This window comes from Rhinatrema bivittatum, chromosome 3 (assembly GCF_901001135.1).
Source record: "Rhinatrema bivittatum chromosome 3, aRhiBiv1.1, whole genome shotgun sequence".
Taxonomy (NCBI): Eukaryota; Metazoa; Chordata; class Amphibia; order Gymnophiona; family Rhinatrematidae; genus Rhinatrema; species Rhinatrema bivittatum.
Window position 1 is genome coordinate 522,876,862 of NC_042617.1, and position 19,155 is coordinate 522,896,016.

The 19,155-nt window shown below is 42.4% G+C and overlaps 1 protein-coding gene across 7 annotated transcripts in view; it reads left to right on the forward strand.

Annotated features, from left to right (window-relative positions):
- Positions 1 to 19,155, forward strand: part of OTOF (otoferlin) — a 773,648-nt gene that overhangs the window by 416,700 nt on the left and 337,793 nt on the right. For 6 of the 7 annotated variants that reach the window (XM_029596247.1, XM_029596250.1, XM_029596249.1 and 3 more), the window contains exon 5: positions 5,659 to 5,876. In XM_029596247.1, coding sequence (XP_029452107.1) covers positions 5,659 to 5,876 — 218 coding nt within the window. The remainder of the gene's footprint in view (positions 1 to 5,658; positions 5,877 to 19,155) is intronic. The other variant, XM_029596254.1, reaches the window with a different exon arrangement.

Below are 19,155 nucleotides of genomic sequence, written 5' to 3' on the forward strand. Positions count from 1 at the left end.
TGTTTTGTTTCAGATCATCTGACTCATCACCATTAAATTGTGAGGTCAATATTCAAAAGCTATTTAGATGGATAACTGAAAAGTTATCCAACTAAATAGCTAACTGGCATAGCTAAAGACTTATCTGATTAGAATTCAGCCAGTTAAGTGGGGTTGTTTTGGAGGCAGGCAGGAGGAGTTTTGGGGAGGATCAGAGTTAGCCATATAAGTTAAACGGCTAACTCCGATAGTCAGAGTTAACTAGTTAACTTATATGGTTAACTCTAGTCGTGTCGCTGACTTGTCCTAGAGTTAGTCGGATAAACATATTTGGTTAACTTTAAGGTGGCTGAGTATATTCAGCGGTGTGACCATGCCGCTGAATATACCTAAGCTAATTAGCTGGATAACTAGTTGGGTCATCTGAACGTATGTGCAGTTTTTCACAATGCACGCATGTTTAGCCACATTTAAGAGAGGTGTCCTTGGAGGTGAGTTTTGAGTGGGCAGCAGAAAGTAACGCACATGGATTGTATTTTCAAGTCTGTTGTTATTTTCTGCCTGCGGGCCCTGCAAGTTTCCAGGCAAAAGTAAATGTGGATTTTCTCTTTGAAACTTGAGGCATAGTCCATGGATAAAAAGTGCCTGTGAACTTTGTCCCAGAGTAGACAGTCTTAACAACTACCCCGTTAAAGATGCTCCATAATATATAGCATCGTACTTTGTGCTACAGAATTTGAAAGATGAAGAATTAAGACTGCAGATCATTCAGCAAGGAACTGGAGTTATACATATGCAATACTAGGTGTCTATTCTTCAGCTTGGTATCCATAGCAACATCAGTGGACAGAACAGACAATGGTGCTCCATAAATTCTTCCCCAATATTGCAATCCTTCCCCAAACATGTGAAATATTCATGTGCATGGAGAGCTACTCATTGTCTTTTTGAACTCTATTTCTAGGCCCGCTGAGGCAACCTCTTGAGATGGTAAGAGGTGTTCTGGCAATGCGGCTGGAAAAACCTGTTGCCCGAATTTTAAAAGCCCTGTGCAGGTAAAATTTGGGGGTTACGCACGTGGCCAGGCCTTGCGTGCCCTGCGCGTATTTTTGAAAGGGCCCGGTCACGTGCAAAACCCCCAATATGCACAGAAGTGCCGGGCCAACAAAAAGGGGTGGGCCGGGGTCGGAGTCTGGGTGCGGCGGGGCGGGCCGGGTCAGCGCCATTAGATGCTGTCCCAGGGAAGCACATGCCAGCAGCTGGCTGTCACGCAGAGTTTACTTCTGCTCTCAAGGAGCAGTAAGTATTAAAACAAAAAAAAAACAAACTAGGAAGGGGTTAGGGATCAGGGTGGAGAGGGGAAACAGGAGGAAGGTTAGGTAGGGCAGGAACTGCGCGCACACGGACGTTTTAAAATCGACCCCTGTGTGTTCAAGCTAGACAGATCTGGCTCTCTAAGAATGTAAATGATAGTAGTCTACCTACCAGGGTCGGCTGCAGGAGGAGAAGCCATTGGTTGTAAGGACTAAATCACTAAAGGCTTTTATCCCATTCCCTGTGTGTAGAAGGAATCAAGCCCAAGGTGTGAAACTCCATTGTTGTATCATTTTCTAATGTGAGGTCAAGAATGGCAGATGTGCATTTAATAAATACAACAGGTGCATTAAAGCCACCCCAGCTGCAAACAAGCCTGCCAGCTCGTTAACCAAGGGACGTTTCTCGTTTTCCTGCACTGAGATCTCGGTGTCAGTCCTACTACATGCTGAGCTGCACTGCCACTGAGCTCCAGAGAAATGGGAACGCTGCTCTGTCAATTCAGTCAGGGCTGAAGCAAAGCTGTGCAGGATTTAATTAGCCTACCTGCAAATGAGATTCCTCTGAGCTGACCATCAGAACCCCACACGCAGTCACGCACATGCCTCAGCTTCCCCTCTGCTGCAGATATTCAGTATCTGAAAAAGCTGCATTTTGCTAAAACAAAGAGATTCCCTTCCTTCCCCCCCCCTCCCCCCCAGCCGTTACTATGCAAAATCCTTGTTTTTATTCCTTACAACCCTGGCTCCAGAAATTCAGTATTCAGAGGGGCTAGTGCTATAGATAAAGGAATCCAAAATGCAAGGCTGAGAATCAGAGTGCTTCTGCACTAGGTGCAGATGACTAGTGTGGGTTACCTTCCTCTGCATCACCATGCAGGTATAGCTTCTAAGGCTCTAAGCAATTAAAAGAAAGCTGAACTAGACAACCTATGGTCTGCTGTCAGCCAATTCAGCTATACCACACTGCTAGCAGAGAGACTCCCTCTCTCTGTCATACACACAGTCTGTCCCTGAGACACTTGAGCTCTTGTTCACGGACAATAATTATGTCACAGGCACTCATATTTCTCAGACACATATGCACACAAACACACACCCACTCACTTACTATTTTATTTATTTACTTCAGTTTATGGTTCATTTAATTACAAATGTTCCCTAAGCGAATTACAATAGAATTACTCACACACGCTCTGCTCCACATAACCTCTCTCTCTCTGGCTTGCTCACATGGGCGCTGTTTGCTCTCATGGCATGGCATTTTGCTTTTGCTTGCTCTCATGTGCTTTAATGCGATTGGGGGCAATTTTCAGAGCTGCCTATTTTGGTGCAAAGGTCACAGATTTTTTTACTTGTGGACTGTGCACCAGTTTTCCCTTGGAAAGTTGCCTGAGGAAAAAGTACCTGCGGAGATTTGCATCTGCTTTTTCCGTGGGTACCTTTACCCCGCAGAAAAACATGCACAATTTCGAAAATGAAAAATTATGTGCATTGATACCTCCCTCGACCTAAGCCCACCCCCAGGAACTCCTCCGCGCATTGCTGGTAAAACCACATGCATTTTACAGCGAGCTGGGTAGTTTAACCCACATCGAGGGTGGGCAGTTTCAACCAGCCAGTTTATTCAGGTAATCTGGCGCTTACCCAGGTAAATAGCTCTGTGTGGCCATTGTTTCACTTGAGTGTGCACTGTTTTGCTTTTCTGCATACTGTGGGCATTATTTCATTGAGCACATGTTAATCCACATTAGTGCATGCTCTTTGCCACGCCCAGATCTGCAGTAAACACCAAAATGAATTTCCTCCCCTTTCTCTGCCAACTCCCATGGGCCAGATTTGGGTGAGAAATCATTAGGTGATCTTAAGCACTATTCATCAGTCATCAGAAGTCCCAAAGAGTCCTGGGAAAAAGGCATTTTTGAAGGTGACTAACAGAGTAACCAGCACACAAACACTAGCAGATTGTATATATAATATAGCAGTTCTTATCTTCTTATTATATGGTTTATAATTGCACCTTACTAAGATGAGAACCTTTATTTTGTTAAGAGCCATAAAAGTGAGCCCAGTACTGGCAACTCAGTAATAGAGTTGAAGTCTAGTTTTATATATGCGGTTGGTTGAAATCCTAGATAAGTCAGTGAACTAGAGACTTAACTACAATTGATAATTTTCTTAAAATATGGAAATACTGATATTTATATGTAGCCCCCTTTTTAGTGAGTGTCCTGAATAAAGAGGTACACGGTTCCCCAGGGCCAATTTCTATCCCTGTATCTCAGTCCACAAGCCCCAGGTACTAGGGTGCTTTTTGGTGGGGGCGGAGGAAGGAATATGAACCTCCAAGGCCCAAAGCTCACAGTGGGAAACAGTCTCTCTGCCTCTTTCTCACACAGTTGTGCTCAAAATTAGGATGTCCTAGCTTTAGGGTCCCTTCACCCTTCAAAAAGACATTGGACATACTCGGAGGGTGCTCCAACAAAAGTTTACTGCATCCAAAAATATCTTCTAAGACAAAGTGATCAACAACAACGCTCCACATGATCTTCACATAAAAACTATTCAGTAGCACTGATTACCTCAATCCTGCTCCTCTGAGTGGATCCCCCTTCAGGTGGCAGGCACTAGGAGAAAGACCTAAAACGCCCAGTGATAGAAGGTAGGCTCCTGGTAGGGGACTGGGATGTGGATGAGAAAATTCCATCAGAACAAAAAAAAATGAAAGTCTTTGCTCCTTCTCACGGGGTAGAAATGGTGAAAAAAATTCTTCCCAAAGAACCAGGAACCCAATCTTCTCAGGAATGTCTCTCAATTCCCTGACGGTAAGGTAGCGCTGTCCCTCCTTGTAGTTCAGGCAGGGAAGCTCAGCTCTTTTCCCTGACCTCCATCAGGCGGGGAGGAATCCTCCCAAAGACGGGATCACAAGTCACACAAAAATGAAGACTCTTCACGAAAAACAGACTCGCCCAAATTCTTCTCCAACTCCTGAGACAACCCCTGCCAGACCAATTCGGTACTGGGCCAGGGATTCTCCTCTCTCCCTCATATCAGGCTGTGGGGGGCCTAAAGCAGGGAGTCACTCCAGACGTCTCCTTCCTCCTCAGCTCTAACCAAAACCTGCCACTCTGCCTTTCCCGCCCTGCTTGCTTTTATGCAAACTGGCTGGACCGAGCCTAGCAGCCTGACTGGAGGTGCTTGTCAGGGATAGCCTGCCATTCCTGTATCGTCTCTCGCCCTAAATCCTAACCCATGACTGGAACTAGAGACAAACGACAGTGAGTGGGGACCTAGACGTCCCTGCATATAAAACTGTGATAAATACTTTTCTCTTTTATTGCAAATGTTGTGTAGAACTTGAAAGGGGGAGTGGCCAAGGCACTGATTCAGGAGAGACAGCTCTGGTGGGGATCAATGGTGGGTTCCTCTGCTGATCAGGAAATAATAAGATCTGTAAACTAGTCTGATTACACTGGGCAACAATGAAAGTGTTACTGACCTAAAAAGGTCCTACTCTGTAGTATCTTGATGTGCTGAACGCGAATATGACCATGAAAAGTTTTTATTGGCTCTCGTTTTGAAGATATTTAATATAGTTCACTTTCTATGTTTAGTCGTGTAAATTTATCCAGTAGGACTGTAAAGAAGCCCAGAATGATGTAATATTGCATAATACTATCATGCACACATCATCCAGAGTTTATTACATCATTTTCTGATGCAATGCAGTTCTACTGCCATGCTGCTGCTGAGTAAGCTGATGTCAGCAGTGTACTATATGAAGCCCAGTCAGAAAGGGTGAGCATTTGAAATATTCATGCTGGCTGACTACTGCTGGACACTCTGCAGAGATGCTCCCGAACAGGTGTACAAGAGACAAGCAAAGAAATCTAAGACGTAGTCTGACTTCATTTTTCAAACGGTATTAACCGTAGGTCTCCTACTATTGGCATACAAGTCAAGATGTAATTATATTATTGCATATTACAAAAAAACTAGAGCCAATTTTGCATTTTCACAGTCACATTCATGTTTAGCACATGGAAATGTATAAGAATTAACTAATTTCATTTCCGTAACATGACTTTTGTGAAAATTTGTTGCCCAGTGTTATTAACGGTGATAAAATAATGCCAGGGTGTTTATTTTTCATTGCATTGAGATGCAGAAAGAGTACCGAGGGGGTGGTGATTTCATGTTTGAGCAGTGCGGACACTGCCTGTATAAACAGCACAGTTTTCACATGCTCTGCAACCTTGAGGACAGTCCCCAGAGGGAACCAAAAGCATTGCGCAAAACATATGACAGTTTATTTTGCTGGTATCCTTCATTTCTTCTTGCCTTTCTGTGTATTTTTTTTCCCCAGACCAGCATTACCATTGAGCTGAGATATCAGACTATGGATGGTACGGTGGGTGCCTGGAATGATGGGGAGTTTCTAGAAAGCCCAAACCAGCGATCGGAGAATGAAGGTGGGCATCACTGTGAAACCGACAGCCTGCTTTCTGGGCATAGTCAGGGCTCGGCAGTATCTCCTGGTCGATCCCACCAAAGTCTTTTCACCGGTGAAAGGGCCTTCAGAAGGTAATACGCCATTTTCCTTGCCGTTGCTTATACAGTGGGCTATGAACAGTGTACAGTAATGACCACAATGAGATGTGGGCTCTGGGATGCTCTCTCTTCACCTGTTGGGATTGAGCTAAGCCGTGGTAGTTTGAGCTCTGACTGGCTGGGTGTGTTCCAAGGATTGTGTGTTCTGTTGTAAATTAGTGTACACATCTGGCACATTTCACAACAGAAAAAAGACTGCATGTGATCAACATAGGGAGATTCACACTTTTGCTATAGACACTCAGAAAGGCCCTACATGTTGAGTGTGTGGGCCACCTTTAAGGGTTGGCAAAATTCTCACCACCTTTCTTCCCTTCCCCTGTGCCCCCACAAAAATGTGTGCATTTTCCAAGATACAAATCAATTAGACTTTTTCAAATGCAGATTACTACATATTCTACAGGAAATACAAATCAAAGTAAACATTAATATCTGCAACCTACTAGGAAATAGTGGGAGAGTAGGTGTAAACATAGCGGAAAACAAAGGAAAAATAGGAGGGATCAATTTTTCCCCATATTAAATACTTGAAATAAGAGGACACCACCTGGTATATATATTAAACTACGTCCGTACCCAATGCAGTAGCATCTTGGGTATGCGAATCTAAGAATGTTTGAAGCTGCGATAATTCAAAGAAAATATATTTTTTGTTTAAATAAGTTACTTCACATTTGCATGGAAATTTGAGAAGCATTTTACCCCCCTTAGCTTCTACGTCAGGTCTCAATCCCAAGAATTTTATTCTCCTTTCCTGTGTTATTCTAGATAGATCAGGGTAAACCCATATCTTCTCTCCATGAAATAGCATGCGATAGGCTTAGAAAATGACCCCCTTGGTTGAACAAATGATCTGAATATGGACCTCTGTATGTACAGAGAGGTATGCATATGCATATGTGTGTGTAGGGATCTGAATCGTATTTCGGACGATTGAAAATATCGTACGATATTTTCAAAATCTTCAGAAATCGGGGGCTCCCCGAAACCGATAGGAAAACCTCACGATATTGTTCGTGGAGTTCTCTTATCGTTTTGGGGGAGGGCGGGAAAAACGGCACACAAACATAATCCCTAAACCCACCCCGACCCTTTGAAACGAATCCTTTAGCTTCCCCCACCCTCCCGACCCCCCCAAAAACTTTTCACAGGTACCTGGTGGTCCACTGGGGGTCCCGGGAGCGATCTCCCCCTCTTGGGCCGTCGGCTGCCACTAATCAAAATGGCACCGATGGCCCTTTGCCCTTACCATGTGACAGGGAATCCGTGCCATTGGCCGGCCCCTGTCACATGGAGGGAGCACTGGATGGCCGGCGTCATCTTTAAAAATGGCACGGGCCATCCAGTGCTCCTACCATGTGACAGGGGCCGGCCAGTGGCACGGATACCCTGTCACATGGTAAGGGCAAAGGGCCATCGGTGCCATTTTGATTAGTGGCAGCCGACGGCCCAAGAGGGGGAGATCGCTCCCGGGACCCCCACTGGACCACCAGGTACCTGTAAAAGGTTTGGGGGGGGGGAAGCTAAGGGATTAGTTTTAAAAGGTTGGGATGGGTTTTTTGTTTATCGGCTCGGGCGCAGCCGATAAAAAAAACCCGATAGGGCCGGACGAAAAAAAAATCACGATGTGAATCGGAACCGAAATCAGAACCGAATCCGGTTCTGATTCACATCTTTATGTGTGTGTGTGTGTGCCTAATCACAGAATATTGCAGGAAGCATTTCAGCATTTTCAGAAAAATTAAGCCTTGCACAAAAATTATTTTAAAATAAAGCATTGAGAGCCTTTTATCTAAGCGTTTTGCCTTTATTCTGCAAATTCCTAAGTTGTGTAAGTGGCACAGTTTCTGGAGAGATCTAACCAGTGGCACCTTTTTTCATGCAAAAAAAATATTTGGGCAAAAGTGAAGAACATTCAGTTTTGCTGTGCAAAGATTTACTTTAATGCATAATTTTTTACACACTTCTGAATGTAATAGAATAGGGGCAGAAATGCAGTATATTTTGTTGGTTTGTTTTTAAAGGTTTGACTTAGGGTCTTTGAGACAAATGTCTTGTATATTTTTTTTCTTAGGGGGGACTGTCTGTATGTATGTAAAGTGGTTTATTTTTTCAGATGTATAATAGAATTAACACAGCAGTCTTTAAAGTGTTTCATTTTATATCAGTAAATGAAAATTTTTTGTGAAAAACAAACTCTTGTCCTGAGTATGTTATTATAAAATTGTATCATCTTTCCAAAAACAGAAAATCAAGGTTTGTGTATTGCCTGTCTCAAGGTTAAATCCCATTAAAATATTTTCAGAAATTGGGTATTCATATAGTTTTAAGTACTCTGACTTTTATAGTACAATGTTGACAATCTAATATCAATTTATTCAGCAATGTATTGTACTTTATGAATAATTGCATTGGAATGTACTTTCAATATAAGTTTTAAACAAAAAAAAAAAAAGATATATATATATATATATATATATATATATACACACACACACATGATATATATATATATATATATATATATATATATATATATATATATATATATATATATATTTCTGAATGTGGCATCTGTGATTTTTGGGGGTAGATTGCAAAAATCAAAACAAGAAATACATATATTTATTAATTAAAAGACATCCATACTGAATTGATTGAAAGTATTTTCTGAAATAGCTGGCTAGGCTGAACTGGAACGTTTCTCCTTACTACTCCAATATCAAGCAAGCAAGTTAGGCAGAAGAATGCTGATTGACCTTGTGATGCCAGTTGTGTGCACAGGAAACAGTTCAGATACCATACAATTGTGGAAACACAATCAGCATTGTAATACTGCTCTTCGAAACACTGAGTCACTGTCAGGCTTGGGATTTTCCACTTTGAACCTTAAGGAAGATTTAAGGAAGTTACATACATTGAGATAAGTATTAACTATTTTATTTGCATTTCAAAAGCAAAAAATATATGACTAATGATTAAAACTAATGACGCTAGATACATTTCATAGTGTGCTGCAATCAGTGTCCCTGGAGATATGAAGGGCATATAATGATTCATTCTAATCGCCTGTCTATAAGATTGCTGTGATTTATTGTTGTTTTAATGTTATTTATTTCAATTTTTTTCTCCAAGTTCATTTTCCTGTTCTATGTAAGACACACATGTTAAGTCATTCCAATGTTATATGTAAACCGAAGTGATTAGTAACATTGTTACTAGAACTTCGGTATATAAAATGTTAAATAAATAAATAAATAAATAAATAAAATATAATGATGCATAGGTCACACTTACGTAATTTCATTTCAGCAAGCTGAGTAACATCTTTTGATATTGAACCTTTTAGGACTTTTTCATTCTTTAGGTTCCAGATAATATATAGTATTACATTTATCTCCCTCCTACTCCCCATACCAAAAAACATTTTAAATTCTGTTGCACTTTAGTAACAGTCACAAAGATTATCTCCATTAAACACAAAACCCTGCAAAAAAGTCACTCGAAACCTATGTAGAAAACCTGCCATATCAAACAGCACAAACTCCCAGAACTTAAGCAGCACCAACCCTACCTATGAAAAGACAGCCCTAGAACACCTAGTATACTACCTTATGGGGAAGCAGATCCCTATACAATAATTATGAACAGATCCATAACGAGAAGTTATGCACTAGCAGTAAATCTCGCCTCTGCCACAAAAGCAGAGCACACAGCTGACCAAAAAACTAGAAAGCCTGGATGTGCTTGCCATGTAACAGTGGAGGAAAAAAGCAGAAATGCATTTTTGCTTATATTGAGTAATAAACAAAAGATAGATACTTATCAAAGCTAATTTATCCCAATTGCTAGATTTAAAATAAAGCAGTCAATTTTCAGACATAGCTGCTAAGTAAAGGGATCATTCATTAATAATAAATAACGCACCACAAGATGCGTATGCAAATTAAACAATTTTTCCTGAATGGGAGGAGTTAATTAAAATGAGGGGTGCTTTGCATAACATATGTTATCATGGGTTTTAACACCAGAAAAAGCTACACCTTTTTTCCTGGTATGAGAGAGAGAGAGATCGATTCTGAGGAGGCACACATAGTCAACTTTTTATATCATGTAGGAGGGGCAACCAGTAACTCAGGGTGAGGTTTTAGTAGTGGCCTAGGTTTGGAGGGGCACTTTTACATGCACAGTCAAAGGCACGAACAGCACAGTACACATCAGTGAATATTTGATGTGATTTGGAGTGAGGAGAGGTGCACAAAGATGAGATTTGTACAATATGCTCTCGTCCTAGTTTGATGCACTCTCTAGCTGCTGTCAAGCTAGGTCGAGAGTATAATGTACAAATCTCATTTTTGTGTACCTTTCATCATTCCAAATCATATCAAATCTTCGCTGATGTTACTGTGCTGTTCGTACCTCTGACTGTGCATGTAAAACTGCCTGCCAAAACCCAGGCCTACACCAAAACATCACCTCGAGTTACTAGTCGCCCCTCCTACGGTGGAATAAATAGTTTACTTATATGAGAGCCTAATAAAGAGTCAGTCTCTCTCTCTCTCAGCAGCCCAAACACAGAAAAGCCTGTCTAGGTGCCACTGAATATACCTGGAGAAGTTTAAAGTTACACAACAATAAAACAAGGTTTCGGGTTAATTTTTCAAAATTCAATACGCCATATACAAAAGTGCAATTGCTGTAAGAACAAATTATGTAGACCACTACCAACGGAATCTGTATAGCAATCAGACCCAACATAGGAGAGGTCACATTACTTTATTAATAATATTGAAATCTCTCAAAAATTATATTGCCACGGGAAGATAAACCTATAAGTTCAAAACAAAGCCACGGAAAAGCTTTTGTTTAGATGAAAAATCATACGCAAAAATTGCAGTACTTAGCTTCAAACCGGGATCAAGGCTGAAATCCCGACGTGATCACGTTTCGGACCACCGAGGTCCTGCTTCAGGGGTCAAGTCTTCTAAATCCTTCGGAATAGAGCTTCTAGAATTCATTCCCACAACGGTAAACAAACTGGCGTTTCTTTATCACAAACATTCTTTGGCGGTCCGTTTTCAGACCCGCTTAATTTAAAATGGCAGAACTGCAGGGTATATATCTATTTCCTATGGATATGACGTCAAAGGTACGTCAATCCGTATTGAGGGCGGGTAGAAAGTCCTCTGACAGGTCGTCTACTTCACGTTAAAATCTTCCATTTTGTATTTGAAGTCTTCTATCAGGTCCTCTGCCAGGTCATCTGCTTCAGGTTAAAATCCTGTATCCGATCTTTGAAGTCCTCTATCAGGTCGGCTATGTGGCGAAACTTTATGAAAATTAAATCTCACAATCTCTTACATAGGCACATGATATTGCTTTCAGATATTCAATCATTGTATAAGAAATTTGACATCAAACCACCGATATCTTCTAAATAGTCCAGGGGAATATATATATATTCCTGTGTTAGAAAATTCAACATTCCTCAGCGTCTAAAACAGACCATCAACTATGATCCTCCAATTTGTATTTGAAGTCTTCTATCAGGTCGACTATGTGTCCTCTACCAGGTCATCTGCTTAAGGTTAAAATCCTCCATTTGGTATTTGAAGTCCTCTATGAGGTCGGCTATGTGACGAAACATTATGAAAATTCAATCTCACAATCTCTTACTTAGGCTTTCAATCATTGTATGAGAATTTTGACCTCAAACTACCAATATCTTCTAAATAGTTCAGGGGAATATATATATATTCCTGTATTAGAAAATTCAACATTCCTCAGCATCTTAAACAGATCATCAACTATGTTAAAGTGTACCAGTTGATTTTCTCGTTGAGTCCACCCCGGATCAACTGTCTGTAAGGTAAAAATCCAGTATTGTTCACGTTGATTAAGACGTTGTTGGACATCACCCCCCCCCCCCCCCCCCCCCGTATATATGGATACAGTTTCTCAATGATGGACCGTTTTAGATCCACAAAATCGTGTTTGGCTGACATGCAATGTTGTACTTGGGGAGCTGTGACCTTGCAATTCTTGATACAGCTGCGATGTTCAATGAGCCTTGTTCTTATCTTTCTTTTTGTTCGTCCCACATATACAAGGTCACAAGGACATTGTATAATGTACACCACACATTCAGTCTCACATGAGGTCGTGGCTGTAAGTTTGATGGTAACATTTTTGGTGGGGGAAGTCCATTGTTTGCCAACCATTGTTTGTATGCAAAAATCACATTTCCCACAAGCTTGGTGGCCCCCTCCCCTAGAAATTGATTCCTAGAAATTGAGAGGAATCAAATGCAGATTTCACCACAAGGTCCCTGATGTTTTGAGCACGGGAAAACGCAAATTTCGGCAAAGCATCAAAAACTCGATGGAATGTTAAAACATGCCAGTGGGATTTAATAATTTGAACCACATTGTGAGCACTGCCTCCATGGTATCTCCAGCCCTAACTGACCTGATGAACAAAAGACCTCACCTTGGAATCAAACCTTGACCCCCTATGTGGGAATACATATCGCTGCTACTGGACTGGCCCTGTTTTCCTCAAGGCTTAAATCTGACCCCATGTTTCAGGAACACTATGCCTGAAACTGCTCTGCGTGCTATCGCCTGTCTCTAGCTATCCACTGACCAGCATGTCAGCCTCAGACTTTACACATAAAACAGTTTTATATGAGCAACTTCAGTGTACATGGCTAAAGAAAACAAAACAGGACTGACTCCATATAGGATTTTCATCACCCAGAATATTTTGACTTTCTGTGAAGGAAGGTTACGTAGACAAAAGCTGTGGATTGACCTTAGTAAGTCTGCATGCCAGGTGAGATTTACTCCTTTCCATCAGGCTGAACAGAATAGCTCCAGATTGCCTTTTTTCTCCGCACATGTGTGCAGATACGTTTTCCTTCCCTGATGCGACAAGTGTGCTGTGATGAGGAGAATTTGGTTTCAGTGGGTTTCCATCTCAGATAGCGTTCCTTAATCTGCTTCTTTGCACCACTGCTACCCTGGCTGCTCCAAATAGCTCATCAGCAGATCAGTTTGCAAATGGGAATAACTACAGTGATCCAGCTAGCAAAACCATACTTATCACCACTGGTTTACCTACAATCTGACCCTTACACATTCAGGCTGTGTTATAGTTAAAGGTTAAAGCAAAAGTATGAAATTATGTTAACTGGAAATGAACCATGATGCAACAAAATTAGTGATTTAGGCGCCTTGTTAAGTTAATGTAGTTACTCTTTTGCAAATATGCCCCTTAAGAATGCTCACGTAGGATGGGATATTATTTAAGGAAAGCAGTCTAGACTTTATTACTAATGGGGAGAATAACAACGATTTACATTTCAAAATGCAAAATAAGTGCACCCTGGGTGCATTTAAATGCTACAGCCATGACAGTTACTGCTGCAGATGCCTACTTCAAAAGAGGTTCAATGCCAGAATGAATAGGAGTGCATTACACACAGTTCCTGAGACCACATATTAAGAGAGGCAGTTGGCCGATACTTCTCTGCACCATCACCTACCTCTCTCCATCTGTCCACTGATTTGCTTCTTAACCCAGTCCTCGGGACACAAGAAGCTGGGATATTCACAATGAGGTGAATCTTAAGACCCACGTGCAGGCGCACATGTGCACCGCGTGTGCCGATGCGCGCACATGGACATGGCAATTTTATAACATGCGCGCATGTTATAAAATCGGCTATACGAGGGTATATGTGCACAGATTTTATACCGGCGTGTGCCTGTGCGCGCAAATGCCGCCTCAAGCGCGAAAGCGGAGGGAATTTTAGTAGCTATGCACGCTGATGCAATAGCCCATTTTTCTCAGTTCACTCCCTGTTTTCCCCAATAAAGGGGAGGACTTCCTAATCCCCCTATTTAATTTGCCTCCCTTTTACCATATTAGCCCTGACTCTTAAAACCTTCCTGACCAGCCTATATTTTTTTCTTACATGACTTATATGCTGTCCCTAGCCGAAATAAAATTACGAGGTAGGGGACCCCAGCACACGCTTGTGTGTATAAATAGGCATTTACTTCAGTTTACAAACACGGCCCACCCCACGACCTGCCCACGCTCTGCCCCTTTTTAATTTTTATGATTTATGCGCATAGTGGGAGAAATGTGTGTACCTGCATGGGTTTTAAAATCCGGGTGGCGAGTGCCAGGGCAAGTCACGTACGTATCTCCTGGCTTTGGCTCACGGAGGAGTTTTAAAACCTACCAGAATGAATATGCATGAGAGAGAGTGGTATACAATGCAGTCTGTGCATGCAAATTTATTTTATGCAGATTTATCATGGATATCCTGAAAACTGACTGGCTGGGTGTGTTCTGAGGACTGAGATGAGAACCACTAGTAGTGGATCTGTAAAATGCCAGGTCAGCCTCAGATGGTACAGAGAGAAATTGTAAAAAGAAACAATCAATTTAATATAATCAAATGAGAAAGCTCAAGGTAACGGAGGAAAATAGTCTATAGCTGACACTAAAAATGATCTCATTTAAGTAACAGAAAGTGGAGCATTGTAAGAATATTTTCATAAATATTTTGATTTAAATTCCTGTGGAATTAACCTCAAAGTGTCTAACCCAGGGGTAGGCAACTCTGGTACTCGAGTGCTACACAGGTCTGCTTTTTAGGAAATCCACAATGAATATGCACACAATAGAGGCAATTCAATAGTTTTCATTAGGGATGTGAATCGTGTGATCACATCCCTAATGTCGACATAGTGAGGGCAAAGGTAGCACCGGCGCCATTTTGAATATTGGCAATACGGCCCGAGTGCAGAAGGTCGCTCCCGGTCCCCCGCTGGACTTTTGGCAAGTCTTGTAGGGGTCAGGAGGCCCCCCCAAGCTGGCCAAAAGTCCCTGGGGGTCCAGCGGGGGTCCGGGAGCGATCTCCTGCACTCGTGACGTCGGGTCACAGGAACCAAAATGGTGCCGGCGGTACCTTTGCCCTGTCATATGATAAGGGCAAAGGGCCACCGGCGCCATTTCTCTTAACGCAGCAGTGGCCAGAGAGCGGGAGATCGCGCCGGGACCCCCCCCCCCCACTGGACCCCAGGTAATTTAAAACAGTTTGGGGGGGTTCGGGAGGGTGGGGGATTTGTTTTAAAGGGTCGGGGTGGGTTTTAGGGTTGTTTTGGTGTGCCGGTTTTCCCGCCCTCCTCCCCCCCGATTTACGATTTTTGACGATAAATCGGGGGAATTGTTATTGTATCGCGGCTCTAACAATTTTTGACGATTTAAAATATATCTGACGATTGTTTTAAATCGTCAAAAAATGATTCACATCCCTAGTTTTCATTGTAGGTATCCTGAAAATCAGATATGTTTGTGGTACTTGAGGACCGGAGTTATCTGTCCCTGATCTAAACTAATGTTTACCACAACAAATAAAGGGGCCGATGCAATATGACACACGGTAAAACGGGCACTCGTATTGAGCACCTGTTTTCCTAACGCACGCACAAATACCTCTCCTGGGTGCCCGATGCAGTATTATAATAAACTGCCATGTTAAAAAGGACGTACTGGGGATCAATTGTGTGTCCCTAGCGCTCTGCATCAGGCGCCCAGGAGACATCGGTGTATAAGAAAAACTGGCGTGTGAAATCCCCTGCAGTGACAAAGAGCGGCCATGCTCAGAACAGGGACGGAGTCACAAATAGCCCTTGTGTGCAAAGATTTCAGCATCCTAATATTTGCTGATATCACCTGTGGTTATCCATCGATTATTGCAGTCTCACAAAATGAAAACATTTTTACAGCAGGTTTAAAACTTTACTGATTCTGCTGCTAACAGGAAGCCAGTGTAGTTCACGTAGTACTGGGGTAATCTGGTCTCTTGGATTTTACCAACTAGGTAGGCAACCAGTAGAAGGAAGCAGAAAATCGCTGCATGGCTAACGGGACCTTGACTTGCAGTATGACTTAAAGCCAGCTCCGGTTAAATTTGCCACATTAACAAGGGTGTGTTAGCCGAGCAGCAATTTTCTGCATCGGGGGTAATAGCTAATAGCCTCATCTATATGGCATTTTCATGTGATGAGTGCTATTAGCTATGTGTGAGTTTAGATGGGTGTTTTGGAGACACTAATCCCCTTATTGTGTCAGGGGTTAGTGTAGCATGTCCAAAACACGCGTCCAGTCGCTCGTTAAGCTGTGTGCTAGGCTGAGCGCACTTTCTTTCATTGGCCCCAAAGTGAATTGAATACTCTATAACAAGGTTGTCATTAGCACTGAGCACACAGGGCCGGTGCGCTGAGAATATGGCCAGTGGCAGAACTGAAGAGAGACCAGTGATATATCTGTTGAAAAAGAGGCCCTGTGAGCCCACTGGTGTTTCTGCTGCAACTGGAAGCCATAGACGAGACCCTATAGGCATGTCAGTGTTTCTGCTGCAGCCGGCAGCCAAGAAGAGGTACTTGTGGGGCTGAGGAAGAGACCCTCTAGAGCCACATATGTTTCCCTGAAGACAGTGGCTGAGGAAGAAGTGTTTGTGTCAGAGTGAGAGAAAGAGAGAGAGCCTGTGGGTATGTTTGTGTTTGTGTGAGAGAGAGTATCTGTGTGTGTGAGAGAGCCTGTGTGTGTTTGTGTGAAAATGAGAGACTGTGTGAGTGAGAGAAAGAGAAAGAGAGTGGATGTGTGGGGAAACCTGTGTATGTGTATATGTGTGTGAGAGAGAGAGAGAAAGATTGTGTGAGTGTATGGTAGAGAGAGAACCTGTGTGTGTGTGTGAGAGAGAGAGAGAAACAGAGATGGGTTGTGTGTTAGAGTATATATAGAAGAGAGAGAGAAGATACAATTTTGTGCTCTCTCCAGTCTATGACAATCTCAAGTAGAGATGTGAATCGGAACCGGAATCGGTTCGGATTCCGATTCACATGTGGTTTTTTTTTCATCGGGCCCGATCGCAGTTTTGTTTATGGGCTGTGCCCGAGCCGATAAACAAAAAACCCACCCCGACCCTTTAAAACTAATACCTTAGCTTCCCCCACCCTCCCGACCCCCCCAAAAACCTTTTACAGGTACCTGGTGGTCCAGTGGGGGTCCCTGGAGCGATCTCCCGGGCCGTTGGCTGCCAGTAATCAAAATGGCGCTGATGGCCCTTTGCCCTTACCATGTGACAGGGTATCCGTACCATTGGCCGGACCCTGTCACATGGTAGGAGCACTGGAAGGGCCGCGCCATCTTGTGCTCTACCATGTGCGTAGGGCTCCTCCCGGGGGGACCTCAGACTTCCAGTGGTGAAGCTCATCTTAGCCTCTGTCTCCTCCAGTGCTCCGCCCCCAGGGGGCAGGAAGCAACAAAATTAATATGGGAATACTTTTTTATACAAAGCAACTCAAGAATGACTTCTGAGGGTTGAGATTTATTTATTTATTTCAAATTTGTAGACCGCCTATCAACATTCCTAGGCGGCTAACAGGATACCATTCATAAAGATACATAAAACAGTCAAAACACTGATTAACAAAGTTTTTGTTTACTTCAGGCTTTTTGGTGTTCCAAATAGATTTTTTGATGCTGATCACAGATATTACTTCGAAATTTGTACATCACATAAGGTTTTTGAAAAACGGCCAATTTTGTGTTACAATAATTGTGAAATTTTAAAACATAATCTTGCGTATATATATTTTCTTGCTGGACAGTAGTTTTTATGATTTTTAAAATTCATGTCGTATTTTTGATAGCCATAAGCAATGTAACATGTAACAGAGACTAACTTTTTTAAAAATACACCAAGAAACTGCCTGATCATGCCAGAACTTGCTCGGGCAAGCCCCAGCTCGGCTGCAAGATTCCAACTTGCTTCCATGACAACTCAGCCTTATATAAGCAGCAGCAATGAGTAGTCTGTGTGAATGAGCGAATCGTATCACTAAAACTGTTGAGTTTAAAGCTTGTGGATTTAATTTCTTATACTTTATGAAATGTCGCGCCAATGTCGTAATAGCTGTGACTCGTTTTGTTACATCTGTGGTGAGTTTAATCTGAAAGCACAGAAAAGGAGTATGACTGCACTCATTAAGAAGGCATACGAGTTATACTTCGGGTGCAAAATTGGTGACCAAGACAGAGTATGGGCTCCTCATAATTGTTGCGGATCTTGCGCCAGTAGTCTATGAGCTTGGCTGAAAGACGTGCGACCATCCATGCTATTTGACATGCTATTTGACATCCCAATGATTTGGACGGAACAGAAAGATCATATAACTGACTGTTACTTCTGCAAGATGAATGTGTCAGGATACTCATCAAATAACAGGAAGTTTATTGAGCACCCTAACCTTGCATCGGCAATGAGACCAGTGCCACTTGATGACAGTCTTCCTGTTCCAAAACCGCCTGAGGTGTGGATACTTGATGATAAGGATGAGGAGGTAGGCGATGATGGCGAGCCATCACAGATGGAAGCTGTGGCTGATCCTGACTTTGTGCCATCAACATCCAGCGATCCTCATTTAATATCTCAGTTAGAGCTGAACGATCTGGTCAGAGATTTGGCTTTATCGAAGTGTCAAGTAGAGCTGCTTGGGTCAAGGCTGCAAGAATGGAATCGTTTGTCATCTGATACGAAAATTTCAGTATTTCGCAGCAGTCATGAAGATTTGACAAAATATTTCAACCAAGTAGACAGTCTGACTTTTTGCTGTGACATCAATGGATTGTTTTGTGCTCTCGGATGTGACCACAACCCAACAGTATGGCCAATGTTTATTGATTCAGCAGTCTTAAGTTTAAAGGCTGTTTTGCTGCACAATGGCAATATCTATCCATCAATATCTGTTGGACATGCCGTTCATATGAAAGAAATGTATGAGAACATGCAGCTACTGCTGAACCACATTGAGTACTCGAGGTACAACTGGAATTTGTGTGGTGATCTCAAGGTAGTTGCAATTCTACTGGGTCTGCAGCTTAGTTACACCAAGTATTGTTGCTTCCTTTGTGAGTGGGACAGTCGAGCAAGAGATTTGCATTATGTCAGAAAATTCTGGCCTCTCTGCAAGAAGTTGGTTCCAGGGCAGAAGAATGTTGTGCACGACCCATTGGTGGATCCAAGTAAGATATTTCTTCCACCTTTGCACATCAAACTTGGGCTGATGACAAACTTCGTTAAGGCAATGAACAAGCAAAGTAAAGCCTTTGATTATTTGCGGCAAATGTTTCCACGTATAAGTGACACCAAGATAAAAGAAGGTGTTTTCGT